General features: G+C 39.0%; 1 protein-coding gene across 1 annotated transcript in view; it reads right to left on the bottom strand.

The window, feature by feature from the left end:
* Nucleotides 1-1577: 1577 nt before the first annotated feature.
* The window catches only part of ctdp1 (CTD (carboxy-terminal domain, RNA polymerase II, polypeptide A) phosphatase, subunit 1), a 79656-nt gene continuing 61668 nt past the window's right edge, over nt 1578-19565 (bottom strand). The window contains exon 13 of the mRNA XM_057827913.1: nt 1578-3354. Coding sequence (XP_057683896.1) covers nt 3186-3354 — 169 coding nt within the window. The 3' untranslated portion in view covers nt 1578-3185. The remainder of the gene's footprint in view (nt 3355-19565) is intronic.

Genomic DNA, 19565 nt, shown 5'->3' with positions numbered 1-19565 from the left:
ATGCATTTATTTACAAGAATTTTCAGCTTAAAAAGCTCTTTGTTTTGTGAAGGCCGCCACGTTGGATTTACACAATAGCATAATTTTAGCTCGAAATATTTACGTAAAATGAATGTTTTTTTTGTTTTTTTTTTTTGCTTTTAACTAAGAATCTAGACTGTTCTATGTTCATTTCTATAGAAATTGCGGGATGTACGCATTTATTTTCAATAATTTTCAACTTAAAAATCTATTTGTTTTTTGATGGCTGCCATGTGTTATTCATACACAGTTGTGTAATTTTCAACCAACTGCCTGTTTTTTTGGCAAAAAAGTAGTAATTTTGACATTTCTGCATCCATACAAAAAAAAAAAAAAAAAAGTTTTACGTGTTTTATGTAACATTTCAATCTAACAACGACAAGGGTCAGATAGCCGGCAAGACGGCAAGACGTGCCTCCATGCTGAGGCAATAGTAACATCCGAATTCAACCTAAATAAGTTGTGATTATATATAGAAAAATGCAATTTTTTTCTTTTGTTGAGTAAAAATAAGATGATTCTGCATGCTTTCCTCAAGTATTAAGTTTCTGAAGTGAAAATTGCTTGATTTATTAGCCGATTGCTTTTTTTTGCTCCCGATTCAATTCCAATCATTCCCGATAATTTTTCCCGATCATATACATTTTGGCAATGCATTAAGAAAAAAATGAATAAAACTAGGACGAATATATACATTCAACATACAGTACATAAGTACTGTATTTGGTAATTATGACAATAAATCCTCAAGATGGCATTTACATTATTAACATTCTTTCTGTGAGAGGGATCCACGGATAGAAAGACTTGTGACTTTGTATAATTTGACAAAATATTGCCATCTAGTGTATTTGTTGAGCTTTCAGTAAATGATACTGCAGCCATTCAACCCAAATGCATGATGGGAAGTGGACCCATGACTGTGCGTAGTGCTACCAATGGATATATCTTCTCTGTGTTGGGAAATAACATAAGATGTTAAGAAAAAGATCAATTGCTACCGTGCTTCTCCACATTGCTTCCCATGATATTTTTAATCGGAGGGAGAGGGATTGTAAGGCTTTAGCCGATTAAAAAAAGGCTGCCAAAATGCACTCTACTCACTTTACGCTGCCTTTTACCTCTCTAAATAGGTAAAACGGCACCATGACAGATTGGGCGCGACAATGCGTGAGTGGGTCGTGCAACGCATGGATTAATTGCGTTAAATATCTAACGTGATACATTTTTAAAAAATTAATTACCGCCATTATCAGTACCTTAAGCCTAAACTAAAGACTCTGGATGAGTGTATGTAACATATTGTGTCTGTAACGTTAAATACATTTAATTAAAACGATTTAATAAAAAAAAAAAAGAAAAAAAAAAATAATATATATATATATATATATATATATATATATATATATATATATATATATATATATATATATATATATATATATATATTAAAAGGCATGGCCGATATTTTTTTGCCGATTCCGATACTTTGAAAATGACGTGATCGGACCCGATCGATCGGGATTAAGTTTTTTCTATTTTGGGCAATTTTTTGGGATTCATAAACTATAGGTGATTATCTCTGCATTTGGTTATTTTTGTGCATGTAGCGTAAAATTTGAGAATTTTATAGCCATTTTAAGTTTTGTTATACTTTATATATAAATAATCGGAAATTTATTAGGGAACAACTTTGAATTTTTTGATGTCGCTGCTCATGGAAACTCATATACATATGTCTCAGGGAGGTGCCTGTTTTGGTTTTAGGTTGCTAGCCGCTTTGGTTTTGAAAATATTTGAATTTTAAGTTTTTCAATATAGGCCCCTTACGGATCGGCCCAGAGTCCCGAAAATGTCTACTCTGAGTGCTGCTTAGAGTATAATCAACCTGACCAACAATTATGTCACCTGATCGGACGACAAAGCAGATGTCGGTCACTTTAGGCGCCACCTCAGGTTGGGAAAAGTGTGGAAAACATGACTCATTGTTGATAAAAAAAATACATTAAAAGTGGCGACAACATGTTATCTCTTCCTTAGATGAATAGTGCCCATCTAATGACCCCCAATTGTCTGGAGCCAAGTGGCGAGATGGAACACGGCCTAATGGCTCACCGACGGTTTCCATGACAAAGGAGCTATTAAGTAGCTGGCTGGAGTCTTGCGGCGTTAAAGGCCCAGCTGTCGTGCAGCGGCAACATTTCATTCGACGATCAGAATGAAAAGCCATGGCAGGGTATTCATTTTAAACATCTTTATTTAGTCAAAGTATCTTCTCTGTCAGTGTGGAGTAGGAAAATCTAACATCTATCAGAATGATTAAAAAGCACAAATACAAGCATAACAAGTGGGGTGACTGCAAGTGAAATGGTTGAGGTTATTGTTTTTTAATACTGGAGCCATATGTTTGATATAAAAAATATACACATTTTGATCACAATATGTTTATAATCTACAATATATGCATGAGATTGGTTCGTCACGAAGTGAGCTTACAACACTCCTGAACTGAAACTTTTTTTGAACACATTCAAATTGGTCCAATCAACTTTTGTTATAATCACGTACTAAACATTATCAACATTTTTTTGTTTTCATAGGTTATCTTTTGCCACCAATGGCGGTGAACGAGTTAGATGTATGAGCTGCATGAGATGATGCGAAACACGTTTTTGTGTTACGAAATGAAGTATGACTGGCTCCAGTGTAAATATTTAGAAAAAGCTGTGAAGAAAATGGGATAAAGTGAATGGGATTGGTCAAAGTGCACAAAAGTTCCAACATCACATATCATCCTATATACAAACACGGCGTAGGGGGATGAACCAGTGTTGCAGTTTTGACACAAATCAAATAATAACAATGTTTAGCTGCACGACTTGGCAAACCTACTGAATTCTTTGGCATAAGCGGCCACATTTGGAAGGTTTATCGCCACTTTTAAAATACAAAAAGATATAGAAAAACAAAACAAAACCAAAAGTATCAAATTGCTTTCCTACATTTGATTCTCCTCACAATAAAATAATGTCAAATTGTTTGATGGCCAGCAAAAAAGGCTATCAGGAATAATAATGCTACAAAACACAGCAACGTTTCATATCTGTACAGAACATTCATTGTTTAAATACAGCGTGAATTTGTGTGTGTGTGCATGTCCCACTTCACATAAAGTCATTGAGCTCCGCCTCCAACGCGGCGGCCATCTCGTCCGCCTCCGAGGAGCTTCCCTCTTCTTCGTCCTCCTCCTCTTCGTCATCTTTGGAGGACTCGTCGTCCTTGCCGACATCATCGTCGTCTTCCTTGCCGTCTTCATGCTTTCGTTTGTGGCCCCTGTGGACGAGAAAGCAGGTTTTTAGAGAGTCCGACTCCCTATCTGTTGGGGAGCTGCCAAATTTGGACGGATTCCTGATTTCGTCCCATGTGGCCCATTCATGACAGCTTGGATAAAAAAAAAATTTAAAAAAAAGGAGTGAAATTGGATATGTACTAATAATAGTCACGGACAATTCTCATCTTAAATACTAGTAGATTCATGATTTTGGAAAGAAGCACTAAGAACTGCAATTTAAATTGAAGAGAAAACCATAACCCTTTCATACACGAATTAGCCTTTTTTTTCAGAATTTTTTTATTTATTTTTTTTATTGCATTCATGTAGAACAGGGGTCTTAAACCTGCGGCCTGAAGGCAGGCATCGCAATTATAAACACAGCAAGTTGTAAACAGCTAAATTAAACTGAAAACATTACGAAATTAAAATGTCAATTATTACATAAGGGTCGGACCGGGCCAGGGTTCTCTCACGCTACCTTTTTAAATAAATATATTAGGGCTGTCAAAATTATCGCGTTAACGGGCGGTAATGAATTTTTAAAATTAATCACGTTAAAATATTTGACGCAATTAACGCACATGTCCCGCTCAGACAGTATTCTGCCTTTTGGTAAGTTTTACAGCAAGGCTTTTTGTGCTGTCTAACAACAAACTCTTGTGGTCACTTTGCGACATGGTTTATTGTTTTCTTGCCAGTTCAATATGGCTGCACAAAGTTGTAATTTTGTGCTTATATGATCCTTGGACAAGATTTGTCCGTAAGTACGGTTGTTGTAAAGAATGTACATATTAAGTTAGTAAGCGAAATGTTATATTTTTTGTATGAGACGCTTTTTGTTTATGTTTAGTGAACCTGTATAGCGTGCTAAGCTAACGTTGTTGCTAATGCAATGCTTGTGTACTTTTTTTTGTAGTTTTACGAAGGTCTCAAGAGGACAATGGTTTGAGGCCATTTTATCAATAAATCAGATGAAAAAGGAAGAAGTCTGATTATTAAGGCGTCGTTCAATAGCTGTCTAGCTTTGGAAAAAGTAGACGCTTTGGAGTGAGGACAGCATAGACAGATTTAAATGACAGTAGAATAAAATGCCCACTACAGTCCTTTTGTACCGTATGTTGAATGTATATATCCATCTTGTGTCTTATCTTTCCATTGCAAAAATTTATTTTACAGAATATATATATAATTTACAGAAAAATATGGCATATTTTATAGATGGTTTGAATTGTGATTAATTGCGATTAATTAATTTTTAAGCTGTAATTAACTCGATTAAAAATTTTAATCGTTTGACAGCTCTAAAATATATATGGACGATGTATGCATGTTAAAATAAGGAATACTTGTTATAAAATAATTTGGATTTAAAAAAAAAAAAAAAGAAGGCGCTGTATGGTCATTGCAGAACCAGAGCATGCCATACGCCCTTTTAATCTTCCCCTCTGTGGGTCCGCAAAACAGCATCTGTTTATTTAGGTTTAATAAACTTTTCCAGCATTATTTCGTTGCGTAAATACATTCATAATGATCATAAAAAATATGTAGACTATTTAAACACTAAGAAAACGTTTTTTCTGCCAACCGAGAATTCATTACAAAAGACAGGCTTTTATGCAGACATCGTCACAGATGTGATCACACAAAATGCAACCAGTCTGTTTTCTCAAGCAGCAAGCAGTGCTCTGCCAGGTCTGACTGGTGCATCCCTCTCCTTTTCTCCTTCTCCTGAGTCCTCAAAAAGAAAACACAGAATTTGTTTTTTTTTCTCGGGCACGGGCCTACTAATAAAGCATAGAATTTCGTTTTTTTTCCAGGCTCGGGCCAGCAAATCAAGTTAATGGATCGGGCTTGGGCCGAGTCGCGCTTTAATACCCGTGGACCGGGTCGGGTCGGGCTGGATTTTTTTTAAGGCCCGATTTTACCTGTATCTTTAAATCTTGATGAGCTTAAATTGGCTGCAGTTACGACGTCGGGAATTCTCCCTCCGGAAAAAAACACGATTTGACCAACATTCATTCATTCATTCATTTTCCATGCCGCTTTTTATGTTGAACAAACTTTTCCAGCGTTTTCATTGTGTAAACGCATTTATAATGATCATAAAAATATGTTGACTATTTAAACACTAAGAAAATTTGCATTTTTTTCCCTGCCAACCGAGAATTCGTTACAAAAGACAGTTACGACATCGGGAACGCTCTCTCTGGAACAAAACGCAATCTGACCAACATTGTGACAGCCTATGCCAACCAAAAATGACGTTCGATTTGTAGTGCAGTGCATCGTAAAAATTCTATGCGTCATCTTCGTTATGGATTAAAAAAAGAAAAACAAACAAACAAAAAAAACTTCTTCACGGATATAATTTAGGTTGCACTGAGATGATGTTAAAATAAAGACCACGGTGAAAAAATTCCAGACTTACAACGGCTAATTTAATACTTTTAATACCCTTAATCATGGAAAACTAAATTCAATGCTTTTTTTAATACTTTTAATAACCCGCGGGTACCATGTTCATAATTATATTGACGGGTCACACTTCAAATACACTACGCCACACCTTCAAGTAGGGGGCTATCCCACACTCCGCTTCAGTTATTCGCAGTCTGTCGCAGCGACACATGCAGCGATCCAACGCTGGATTTAGGTTGAAAAAGTACGAAAGCTGTACCGCATACAAACAGGAAGGATTGTCTCAGCAGTGATTTGTTCGAGGATTCAAAGTAATTATTGTTTTTTTCGTACAATGCATGCATTTTGAAACGTTGTGAAAAAAATCAAAGGTAGGAATTAACCGCGATGGCATTGGCGTCATTCTTCGACAAATTTACGTAAAATAAATGCCAACTGTCCGTTTTTTTTGGTTTTAACCAAGAATTAAGACTGTTTTACGTCCGTATCTATAAAGAATTCAGGGATTTAAGCATTTAATCACAAGAATTTTCACCGGAAAAGCTCTGTTTTCATAAGGCGGCCGCTACATTTGCTAACTGACAAGCATCATAGTTCGCAATATTTATATTTATTTATTTTTTTGCTTTTAACCAAGAATTGAAATTGCTTTACGTCCATATCAATAAAGAATTAAGGGATTTAAGCATTTATTCAAAAGAATTCTTAACAGATAAAGCTCATTGTCTGTGATTCCACTCGGTCAGCTTTGACGGCCACACCAACAATGCAGGCCCCTATTAATCGGGAGTTGGGAGTTGAAAGTCCGTGTTGCCCAACGACAGCCCCAAAACATCACTGCTCTGGAGGAGATCTGCATGGAGGAATGGGCCAAAATACCAGCAACAGTGTGTGAAAAGCTTGTGAAGAGTTACAGAAAACGTTTGGCCTCCGTTATTGCCAACAAAGGGTACATAACAAAGTACTGAGATGAACTTTTGGCATTGACCAAATACTTATTTTCCACCATGATTTGCAAATACATTTTTTAAAAAATCAAACAATGTGATTTTCTGGGTTTTTTTTCCACATTCTGTCTCTCATGGTTGAGGTTTACCCATGTTGACAATTACAGGCCTCTCTAATATTTTCAAGTGGGAGAATTGCACAATTAGTGGTTGACTAAATACTTATTTGCCCCACTGTATGTCTGAAAGGGGCTTCTTTTGCATTGAGTGAACACTCGCCCTGATATGGTTAAAAGAAAAAAAAACACCAACACTAAGTGAACCTAACGGAGGATGTCAAGGATTTGTTTAAAAAACAAAAATAATCTAGTCTTATCTGAATTCATTTTCAATAACATTGAAGGGAAAGTGAGCTCTTACGATGTGGTCAACAAGCAGGAAGTAGGAGAAAAGATCTTGTTAAATATAAAAGGGAATACAACATAGCCCGAGACGGAGGGGAAAACAAAACAACAACAACAAAAGATATGGGTAAAGAAAAGGAAAATAATTTGCAGGTCTGAGCACAGCGAAGGCCCTTGAGTGTTTCTCATTGCAATTAACAAGCGCTTGTTCTCCACATGGACTGGATCCACTTAGTGGCCTAAAGAAGAAAACGTTCAAATGGATTCTGAGCTGCTCATCATCAGGAATTATGAATGCCAAGATCAAGGAGACGGAAACATCACGGAAAAAAAGCAGTAAAATGACTTCTGACAGAAAAAAATGAAGCATCCATTTCGCATATGAACTTAGTGAACATTTCTCTTTATTTGTTCGAGTTTAAATCAATTGCTGTCAACGGCAACCAGTGAGGTAAGCTTCTGTAGAAGATTGTAAACACACCATTAATACTTGCTGCTAGTCACTTAGTCACTTATTTCCCCAATCTCTGTATACTGTAAGTGGAACCTGTCTGGGTTTCTTTATGTATTAGCCTATTTGCACTTTTTCTTAGGTTTTATATAGTGCATATTATGGTGAAACTAAATCTTGTTGTACTCTGTACAATGACAATAAAGGCTTTTCTATTCTATTCTATTCTATTCTATTCTGTGTTGTTTTGGGCAGACCTTTAAATTTTTGTTTTCGTCTTTTGGACGAAAATACTTATTAGTTATATTTTAGTGATTTCAAAATCTGTTCGTCTTTGTCTAGTTTTAGTTGACAAAATCTCATACACATTTTATGTAGTTTTAGTCGTCAGTTACTCATCATGTTTTCGTGCTTGAAGAAAACGACGCCGGGATCTCGCATTGACCATTATCTTTTGAAAGAACGGTCAACTCAGGCGAGTGAAGCTCAGCGGCAGGATTTAACCCACAGTCCACCGAGCATCAGTACCCCAGAGGCTGAAAGTAATTCAAGCGCTACACCAAAGACTTTGGAACGATTGCACTTGCAATCAGCTTTGGAAAAGAACATGCGAGGCCACAGACCTCATGTGAAGTGGCCAAAGTCAAGCAGCAAGAAAGAGTGGGGAATAATCAATGCAGACCTGATGAAGATCCTGGACGAAATCAAAGGACCAGCAGAGCAGAAACTGGAGAAAATGGGAGATCTGATCTACTCCTATGGAGCAGAAAGATTTGGAGCACATGAGAGAGGGGAAAAGGATATGCCATCAACAACTTCTCCAAAGTCCAGAAAAAAGGAAATTCAGCAACTGGTCAAAGAGACAAGGTTGTTGAGGAAGGAATGGAAGAGAGCCTCAGTGGACGATAGAGTGGCCATTGACCTCCTGCAAACGGACCTTGAGGGATGCCTGGGAAGACTGCAGAGAGCTGAAAACCTCCGGACTCGACGAAAGAGGAAGGAAAGGGGGACAACATCCTTCTACAAGGACCCCTTCTAATTTGTGAAAGGCCTCTTCACAAGGGTCAAGGGCAGCTTCAGCCCCAGGACCAAATGGAGTTCCATATCGGTTCTACAAAAACTCCCCAAATGTACTACACTTTCTGTGGAGGCAGATGAAGGTGATGTGGACAAAGCAAACCATCCCAAAAGTGTGGCGACGCACTGGAGGCGTGTTAATACCCAAGGAAAAAGATGCCTTGAACATTGATCAATTCCGGCAAATCAACCTGCTAAATGTTGTAGGGAAGATCTTCTTTAGCATCATTCCTAAACGGATGACAACATATCTGAACAGCTTGATTGATACATCTATGCAAAAAGCAGGAATACCTGGTTTCTCAGGCTGCTTGGAGCATACAAGCATGATATGGCACCAAATCCAATCTGCCAAGAGGGAAGGAAGAGACCTGCACGTCCTATTCCTGGACCTAGCCAACGCTTTTGGATCCGTGCCTCATTCTCTCATCTGGACAGCCATCAACTTCTTCCACATCCCAAATACCATCACAAACCTGGTGAGGAACTACTTCCAAGATCTGCAATTCTGTGTCAAAACAACAGAATACACAACATCATGGCAACTCTTGGAAGTGGGAATAATGGCAGGATGTACCAGCTCCCCCCTTGCCTTCATCATGGCAATGGAAGTGATAATACGAGCTTCCAGATGGGTTGTGGGTGGAGAACGTCTGAGAGGGGGACAACGTCTACCTCCCATCCGCGCCTACATGGATGACATGACCACGTTGACCTCAACTGTTGCATGCACCAAACATCTGCTGGGAAAGCTTCATGCCAATATTACACGGGCACGGATGAAGTTTAAATCAAGCAAGTCCAGGAGTATATCCATCGTCAAGGGGAAACTCACGGACCAGAGGTTCTACAACGAGGATACTTCCATTCTGTTGGTGTCAGAGCTGCCAGTCAAGAGTCTAGGGCTATCATACAATGCATGTCTCGAAGACTCGGACCAGAACAATCAACTGAGGGAAGAAACCATCAAAGGTCGTGTCCGCATAGACAAAACCTTACTTCCTGGCAAGTTGAAACTGTGGTGCCTGCAGTTTGGGTTGCTCCCCCATTTAATGTGGCCACTAACAGTCTATGAAATCCCCTTCACCAAAGTCGAGAAACTGGAGAGAACAATCAGTGCATACATCAAAAACTGGCTAGGCCTCCCACGGTGCCTCAGTAACATCTGCCTATATGGTCATGGTGCCCTGCAATTGCCCATCTTTAGCCTCAAAGAGGAGTTCAAATGTAGCAAGGTGAGGCTGAGCATGACCTTGATAGAGTCTCAAGATAAGGTGATCCGAGCAGGGGCTCCCAAATTGGAAACTGGGAGGAAATGGATTCCATTTGAGGCTATACAGCAAGCCAAATCAGCTCTCAGACATAGAAATATTGTGGGACAGTTGCAGAACGGAAGAGGTGGGTTTGGACTTGGAGCTAGTCATCCCAAATGGCACAAAGCAACATCAACCCAGAGGAGAAGGCTGGTTGTTGATCAGGTTTGGCAACAAGAGGAAGCAGACAGATGTGCGACAGCAGTAGCACAGTCCAAACAGGGACAGTGGGCTAGCTGGGAAAACGTGGAGCATCGGAAACTCAGATGGAAGGACCTTTGGGAAATGGAAGGAAGCCAAATCAGCTTCATCATCAGAGCCACCTATGATGTTCTTCCCACACCCAAGAACCTAAACCAATGGTTTGGAGAAGATCCTTCTTGTGCACTCTGTCAAACCCCTGCAAACCTGAGTCACATCCTTACCGGCTGCAAAACCAGTTTGTCTCAAGGCTGCTACACCTGGAGGCACAACCAGGTCCTAAGACAACTGGCAATCACCCTGGAAGAAAGGAGAAGAACAAACAATGGCCTACCTCCACCAATTCCTCATCAAAACAATGCCCTCCCTCCACCAATTCCTCATCACTCAATCACCACTCCGTTTGTAAGAGCAGGACAACTCCCAGCAAAATCATCTGCAACAGTGAAGGCAACCCTTCTGAACTCTGCCCGAGACTGGAAAATGCAGGTTGACTTAGACCAAAAACTCATCCTCCCGCCTGAGATCATTACAACCAGCTTCAGGCCGGACCTGGTCTTGTGGTCATCCTCCCAGAAAACTGTGCTCATTATTGGAATTAACTGTGCCATGGGAAGCAGCAGTTGGTGAAGCATATGAGCGCAAACGACTGAGGTACGCAGACATTGCAGCCGAGGCAGAGCAACGCGGCTGGCGTGCCCGGGTGCTTCTGGTTGAAGTTGAGTGCAGAGGCTTCGTTGCTTCGTCCACAACCAAGCTTCTGAAAGGAATGGGGGTGAGAGGTCAGGCCTTCCGGCGGGCTGTCAAATCGTTGTCAGATGCAGCGAAACGAAGCAGCAGGTGGATATGGATTAAAAGAAAGGACCCCATCTGGGCTGCAAAATAACATCCAGGGGAAAGGCGGAGGGGGGCACACCTGGGACGCCAGATGTCGCCGTTGAGCCCTCTGCAGGTGTCGTGGGCCTATCAATGAAACACCAATGAAGGAGGGTGCCCACCTGATGACCCCAGTGAAGCCTTTGCCCCTTACCCCCCCCACACACAACCAACACCAAGTGCTGATAAATCTGAGGGATTGTACCATCTAGTCCTATGAGCTCAACTCGTCTGTAAAATTCAAAAGTTTTTGTCCCAAAATAAATGAAGTTTATTCCAACAATTTTGAATGAACACAGACAAAGCAGCACATATTGTAGCAACTACAAGGACAACGCTAACTTTAATTGAACCCACCTGGAAGCCACGCACTATATTTAAAAAAAATGCGTTTAACACTGGGAAGGCTGGGATTTTTTTTTTTTTTTTTTTTTGCTATTCTGAGGCCAGGTTCATACTGCAGGTCAGAATGCATAATTCCGATTTTTTTGTCGTATCTGTTTTTTTGGCGTGCCCGTTCAGACTGCCTTTGTCCATTGAGCCTGTTGAAGTATTACTCATGCGCAACATAGGCAACATAAATAGTCTGAACTATCAATAAATCTTAGCTGCCTCCTACATTCCTAACCATAAAAAGGGACAAATTCTGCAGCAGAATGGCGCTCCATCGCATACTTCAATGTCTACCTCAAAGTTCCTCAAGGCAAAGAAGATCAAGATCCTCCAGGACTGGCCAACCCAGTCACCAGACATGAACATCATTGAGCATGTCCGGGGTAGGATGAAAGAGGAAGCATGGAAGACGAACCCAAAGAGTGTTGATGAACTGCATGCAAGACTGCTTTCTTTGATTTTCCTGATGACTTCATCAATAAATTGTATGAATCCTTTCCGAACCGCATGGATGCAGTCCTTCAAGCCCATGGAAGTCATACAAAATACTAAAATTTGGATCTCGCAGCACCATTACTTAATTCGCTTATGTTATGTAACATATTTTTGGATTTTAAGTACATTTTTTGTTCAATTTTCACACTACTTTCTGTAGGCGATAGTGAAACAAATATATTTTTGTACATTCAACATCATTTGGGAGGGTCTTAGCTTTCATATGAGCCATTTCTGAAACCAATTGAATAATTAAAAGTCAGGTTATTAGCAATTATTTCTACAAAATGGATAAGCTACAAGACTTTTGTCAGGGACTGTATATTAAAAAATACTTAGGGGAAAATCAAACCACGAAAGGGAACTATGTGGTACCCCAAGTCACACAGGCACTTCACTTTCGTAACTTTTTGGACTGTCAAATTCTCACCACTTCCAGACTCGAGACTCATTAAACGACCGCCCCAAAAGGCTCTGCCTGTCTCGGCCACCGTTACTGACACGTCACCCTGGTCGTCCCAGATTGTGGTTTCCTATTCCAGGAAATATACGCAGCGCCACAACATGTTTCTACTTTTTATTTACCTTGTGGTGAGAGCACAACTGCGCAACAATTGTAACGACCCAAGTAACGATGTTAGACTTTGTCGTTTTCTCAAGATTTATTTCAATTAGGGCTGCAGCTATCGAATATTTTGGTAATCGAGTAATCGACTGAAAATTATACCGATTAATCGAGTAATCTGATAAACCTTTTTTGAAGAGTAAAGAGCAATTATAAATATACATGCGAAAAAAAAAGACATTTAATCCAATATTGAACCATTTTCAGTCAATCAATGTCTTTATTTTCGATGTACATTTATGAAAACAGCCAACAATTGCATCTCAGATGTGACTAGAAACAAAAAAATCACTGCTTTCACTCAAAAAAACTTCTAGATCTTATAAACCCCAAAAAACATATTTCTTAACTAAAAATGTAATTACGCTTGATAACACACATCACTTGAAAGCTACGTGTTTTTCCCACGTGTTTCAATTTATTTTCCATTTGTGTCAAGCTGTTTTTAAGTTCTAGTTAAGTTTTACGTTAGTCTAAACTGTAAGTAGTGATAGGATTTTGAGTTTTTGCAGTGTTCAAAATAAATGTATGATACCTGCTGTATTGGAGCACATTAGGGACCACTGCTACTTGTTGTTTTATTCAGCAATGACAACTGAGCTAAAACTGACAGTTAGCATTATTATGTTTTAATTTTACACCCTCATCACTCTACAGCGTGGTGTTTTTACAGATTAAATAAAGCCTGTATGTAAAACACGTTAGCCACGCATTGACAGTGGTCATAATCACTAGAAACCTAGCCCTCCGAAGGGCTAACGTTACGTGAGCTAGTGACAGTAACGTTATATTTATTAGCGATGAGAAGTCTACTGCTTAAAGACGGCGGCTGTTTACTAACGCTCCTCAGACGCGGCCGAGTCTGTCATTTCGCATCTAGTCCTAAATGCATGCGATATCTATGAGACGCATCGGACACTACCTGCTACCACACTAGCATCATGCGGACGTAGTTTTTAGCAACGTCGGCGTAGTTTGTAGCGGCTGTCGGCTGCAGTAAGTTTTTTTTTTTTTTTTTTTTTTTAAATTGCTTCTTCCTCTACGCACATAACGTAAGCGCGTTGTCCCGCATTAAAAGTAGTCCGGGCAAAACGTGATGCTTAGAGGTGGCAAAATTAAACGATTCCTCGAGGTGAATAAAATTACTTGGATCAGTTTTTAAACTCGAGTTACTCGAGTTGCTCGAGTATTCGTTTCAGCTCTAATTTCAATCACAACTCGGCAACTGCTTATAAAAGCAGAGTGTGACCACCCTCTCCCTCCCGTGTAATGCATTCAAATGTGTTCATGAAAGAAACAGTGCTTACAAAACGGACTCGGACAAGCTGGCAAAAGAACATAGAACATACAGTTTGTGTTTATATACATACATATATACATACATATATAAATACACATAGACACACACTATATGGATCTTGTGGAATTTTAAATATAAACATTTTAAAATATGTTGGGTTTTGTCGCTCTCTTTCTAAAAGGTTGCCGACCCCTGGTCGAGATTGTCAGCGTACAAAATACAGCTCAGTGTTTCCTAACCTTCACCGAACCCCTGAGGCTTACTCACCCATCCCCTGGGGTTCGATTGAACCCCAGTTAAGAACCACTGCTCTAGACACAACCTAAACTATGATGAAGAGAGTGAGGCGTACACGTTTCACATGAGTGAGACCACTCAACTGCTGCTAAGATGCAAGCTGACATACTACACGTACAACAACAAACCTGTTAACCCGAGGCCGTAGTGACGTATGCCCTTACAAATTGTTGACTAATCTTACGACGTTGTATATAGCGTGCAATATGAAACAAAAATAAAACTTAATTTCTTAAAATAATATGAATTTATTGGTAATATTGTAACAGATAACCTTGAGCAATCAAAGATCAATCAATATCTTCAGCTACATCATGATTTTTAAAATTTAACAGTGACTTTTGTTATAATTGTATGTAGCACTTTTGGAAATTTCTATGTCTTGATGGCTGCACTTCATGGCACTTCAGCTTACAATTCAGTTTAACTTGAAGGTAGTTTGTTAGTGTGTCCAATTATAAATTAAAAAGGTCAATTGATAAAATTAACTTACCGATGCAATCTTTTAGTCAGGGAGCATTTTTTTTGCTGATTCTGAGAAGCGATCAGCAATAGTTACAGGCAAATTGTGTTCGGCAACAAATTGGCAGAATAAAATCTCCGCTTTCGTCACTTTTTATTCTGCAGACTTCATCTTTATGACCAGTGTTGTTAATCTTACTTTAAAAAAGTAATTAATTACAGTTACAAAGTACTTCTCCCAAAAAGTAATTGCGTTAGTAACTCAGTTACCTGAAAGTATGAATAATTAGTTACTTGGCAAAGTAACTGGTGTTACCTTTCATGTTTTTATTCATTAAAAAAAAAAAAAAAAAAAAAAAAAAAAAAAACAGTAAGCTTTGCTATGTTTGGAAATCATTTAATGTTGATCAACTGTTAAAGTTGTGAAAATTGCTACCGTTTTTGCATTAGTTTTCTTCTGTCTACTTTCGACATCTGAAAGTTTTAAAACTGTTTCATCATTTAAATATAAATTCAAGTCAAGATTTTGCCGATTTAGGAGTATTTTAGATAAAACGTTACTTAAGTTCGCTAGGAAGGTTCATTATAACAAAGCCTTTCTGAGAAGTCTACTGCTTCAAAATGGTGGCTGTTTAATAACGCCGCCGTCTGTCATTTCGCATGTAGTTCTATATGCATGCGATATCTAGGCGTAGATTGTAGGCTGTCGGCTACAGTCAATATTGGAGCCACCTAGCCTAGCATCGCGCTTGCTACAGCGTCACAACAAACACTCTTCTCGCCCAGTGACTCTGACTTTTTTCGCGTCATTCAACCAACGTAGTAATGCAACGTAGTGCACAAAATCCAAATGGAGAAAAAAACCCTAATGCACGAAAAACGTACAGATTTTGAATGTACAGCATACACATTTAAAAATCCGCGCTCACTTGTACAAATTACGCCGAAACCATACAACTTGAAAGGTATGACCATATGACGGAAACAATGTCGCATTTTCCTCTCGTCAGACGAAAACTGGCATTTGTCTCGTCAAGTTATAGTCTCCCAAGCCATGTCTTTAGCTCGTCATCGTGACGTCATCGCCATGAAAAAAATATTTTCGTTATCCTTATTGTTGACGAAAACTGATACTATTCTATTTTATTCTTCTTTCAAACACCACTTGAGTTTCTCCATAACACACACTGCAGAAGGACTTTGCATGATGCTAATGAGGCACGTACGGGTCATCTCCTTATTGGGGGGGGGGGGTTCTGACACCATCCCTGCTGAGAGGCCCCCCACTTCATTAGACTGTAAGACTGCAGTACTGTCAAAAAGCCTCCCACAACAGCAGCACTGCGGTTTTGTGTTCATTAAAGGTTAGATGCCGGCCCGTATCAGCCACGAGACCTGTCGACGTGACAGCCTCGATGGACCCCTGCGGACCCTGTAGGGGCGGGGGTGGGTTTGGAGTGGTTGATGTCGCAACAACATGTTGTCTTTTTCGAATTAACATAAATCGTAATTTCCGGGGCCGCTAGTTCGAAGTGGGTGATCAGGGGGTTAATGCGAGGGTCTCCCGCAAATGAAACAAGCTATTAATGATTATTTATTTGGCCAAAGTGCAAAGAAAATGAGGCAAATCCCAAAGTGCTACATTCAGTAATAGGCTTTTCCTCATCTTGACTGCTTAATGGACCTGCTAAGATTATTGTGAATATGCAGAAACGAATTTAAATAAAATAAATCAAAAAAAGAACCTGTACAATTCCACCATTTCTAACAATGAACTATCAAGACAACCGTGGGTGAAGCCAATGAGTTTTTCCAATTGCTTTTGGGCCCAAGTCATTACATCCAATCTAAATCCTTATATATTAACGCCCCAACCTATGGGCAGCCATGACATATCCATCCATACTCATTGCAATTTGTCATTCAGTCATTAGTTTTACAGTATAGGTTGTGACATGACTGCATTAATGCTGAAAAAGACATATCATCAACAAATTGGTGTAGGCAGGAAGAAACATTCAGAACGTAAATTCAGCTTTATGCTGGTATCCAAATGCTAAAAACCAAGACGTTTCACTATGGGATTGACAGGAAATAAATTTCACAGCATGAAGAGTTGGGAGAAAATGTAAAAATTGAGAAAATCAAAAAGTTACATGACAGCACAAAGTGACTCGAATGGGTCATGAAAGCTCTCAAACTTTTAAAAAGGATTTCCACTAGTTGTTTTTTTTTTTTTGGGTTGGGTGACTTTTGAACCAAAACGGCTTAATCCACTTAAAAGCCAACCAACTACACTCAAAGAATATTGAAGTAAGGTCCTATTTTCCTTCAAAGTTAAGCGGCCGATCAATGTAGGTAAAAGATTTTGCTTTTGCTTGAACGGGCTCACAAAAATTAAAACATAATGTCAAAGGTGTCAAACTGGCAGTGCAGGGGCCAGATTCAGCACGTTATTTAGTGTGGCCCGCGAAAGTAAGTCATTTGCATTGACTTCTGGTTTTTGCTACAATACTCCAAAAATCGGGGAATACTAATTATCTCCTCCTCCTTTTTCACTTAAAAAAAACATTTTAAAAAAAATAAGAGAGGATGTTTTCTTAATTTTAAGGAAAAATTTGTAAATACAGGCAAAACGTTTGGACACACCTTCTCATTCGTGCATTTTCTTTGTTTTTATGACCATTTACATTGTAAATTCTTACTGAAGGTAATAAAACTGTGAAGGCAGAATTATGTACTTAGCAAAAAAGGTGAAATACAGTGGTATGAAAAAGTATCTGAACTTTTTGGAATTTCTCATATTTCTGCATAAAATCACCATTAAATGTGATCTGATCTTTGTCAAAATCACACAGATGAAAAAAATAGTGTCTGCTTTAACTAAAACCACCCAAACATTTATAGGTTTTCATATTTTAATGAGGATGGCATGCAAACAATGACAGAGGGAGGGGGGGGGGGGGGGATAAGTAACTGAACCCTCTGTCTAAGGAGACTTAAACAGGAATTGAAACCAATTTTTACCAAACAATTTAAGTCAGGTGTGTGCCCAATCATTGATGATTGGTTTAAAGCTGTTCTGCCTACTATAAAACACACAACTGGTAAGAAATGTCTTGATGAGACATTTTGTCTTTGTCTGATGTGCATCATGGCTCGGTCAAAAGAGCTGTCTGAAGACCTGTGATCAAGGATTGTTGATTTGTATCAAGCTGGGAAAGGATACAAAACCATCTCTAAAAGTCTGGATGTTCATCAATCGACAGTCAGATAAGTTGCCTACAAATGGAGTTTGGCACTATTGCTTCTTTCCCAAGGAGTGGCTGTCCACCAAAGATGACACCAAGAGTTGAGCGCAGAATACTCAGATAGGTAAAAAAAGAACCCTAGAGTGTCTACTAAAGACAGAAATCACTGGCACAGTCCAATATCTCTGTGCACACATCAACTATATGTAAAACTATGGCCAAAAATGGTGTTCATGGGAGGACTTCACGGAGGAAGCCACTGCTGTCTAAAAAAACACATTGTTGCTCGTTTAATGTTCGCAAAAAGGCACTTGGATACTCCACAGACGTTTTTGCCATTCTCTTGATGAGCTTCAAAAGGGAGTCACCTAAAGTAGTTTTTGACTTTTTACACTTCACAGGTATGATTTTTCAGGGTTAATTAGTGGAATTTATTGCTTTATCAATGGGGTTGGGGCCTTCATTAATGTTGCATTGAATGAGGTGTGTACAAACCCTTAGCCTGTACTGTACGTAAAAGATAAAAATGAAAAATAAGTGAATGCATAGATGAAAAGAAAATATTTATTTTTCTCATGTTTTAATGTAAAAATATTTTAAAATAAGACAATATTTACTGTTCCCCTTTATAAAAAATGATCATGAAAATGAGAAAAACAACATAAGAGGAGTATTTGGGAAAAGGTCACAAAACAATTTGACGACCAAAACAGTTGTTGGTAAGTCTATTTAATTGTGGCAGGCCCAGTTGCACCCTCCTAGTCCAAATGGATTGGACGTCTTGCGGCGTCAATGGCAGCCAAATGAGTTTAATATTTATATGGGTTCGTTCAACATAATGGCCCTCCGAGGGGAAACCCTAACTACATTGTGACGCGCGACAAAATATATGAGTCAGTGAAAGAAGGTGCATTCAAAATTCTGATGTTTGCATGATCTCATGGTTCCTCTTACACCTGCAGCGAGAAGGTCATCAAAAATAATCAATACATATAAGCAAGATTCCCCTGAGAAATTCCTTTCTATTCATTATTTCTTAGTTTGACCTTGGTTGCTAAGGCTTTAAGTGCACTTCAGTGCATGTTCAAAGGATATGTTGAGAGGCTATTTGTGGAAGTATTTCTTCTTAATTATTTGCAAATAAGTGTGGCAAATCTTCAAGTTAAAAACAAACAAACCATCCAATTATCTGTGGTCACTCTTTAAATGTACTCCAAGTACTATAAAAACATGTACATATATCCATCACGCATTTGAAATTGAAAGTTGGAACGGCCAGGCCAAGAGATGTTCAAGATGGATTTTAATTAATGAGGAAAATGAGAATACGTACTATATAAATTATGCACTGTGAATCCCATTTACAAGGCCACGGCTTCATCTGGAAATTTTTATTAAAAGAGAAATCTGTTTCTGAACATGACCCCTTACATGAAATATTCAAAATAAATCCACGGAACAACTTGCTTTGATACCCTTCCTCCCCACTCCTCACGCCCTCCTCATCAGCCATTTGAGTGGGTGGAGAGAACTGAGCTAAAAGCGTAGCCTCCGCATCGCGCTAATTGCCCTGGCGCCAAAAGGTGGCCGCTAATGAGGTACTCCTAACGAGAAGTCTTCATTCGATGCTGCAATTCTCCAGACATACTGTGAGTAATAGTCATATGAGTCTAAATAGTGAGCGGCAAGCGCAGGCGGCA

This window comes from Corythoichthys intestinalis, chromosome 22, assembly GCF_030265065.1.
Source record: "Corythoichthys intestinalis isolate RoL2023-P3 chromosome 22, ASM3026506v1, whole genome shotgun sequence".
In the NCBI taxonomy this organism is placed as follows: domain Eukaryota; kingdom Metazoa; phylum Chordata; class Actinopteri; order Syngnathiformes; family Syngnathidae; genus Corythoichthys; species Corythoichthys intestinalis.
The sequence above is the reverse complement of the archived record's forward strand: the minus strand, read 5'-3'. Positions and strand labels throughout refer to the sequence as shown.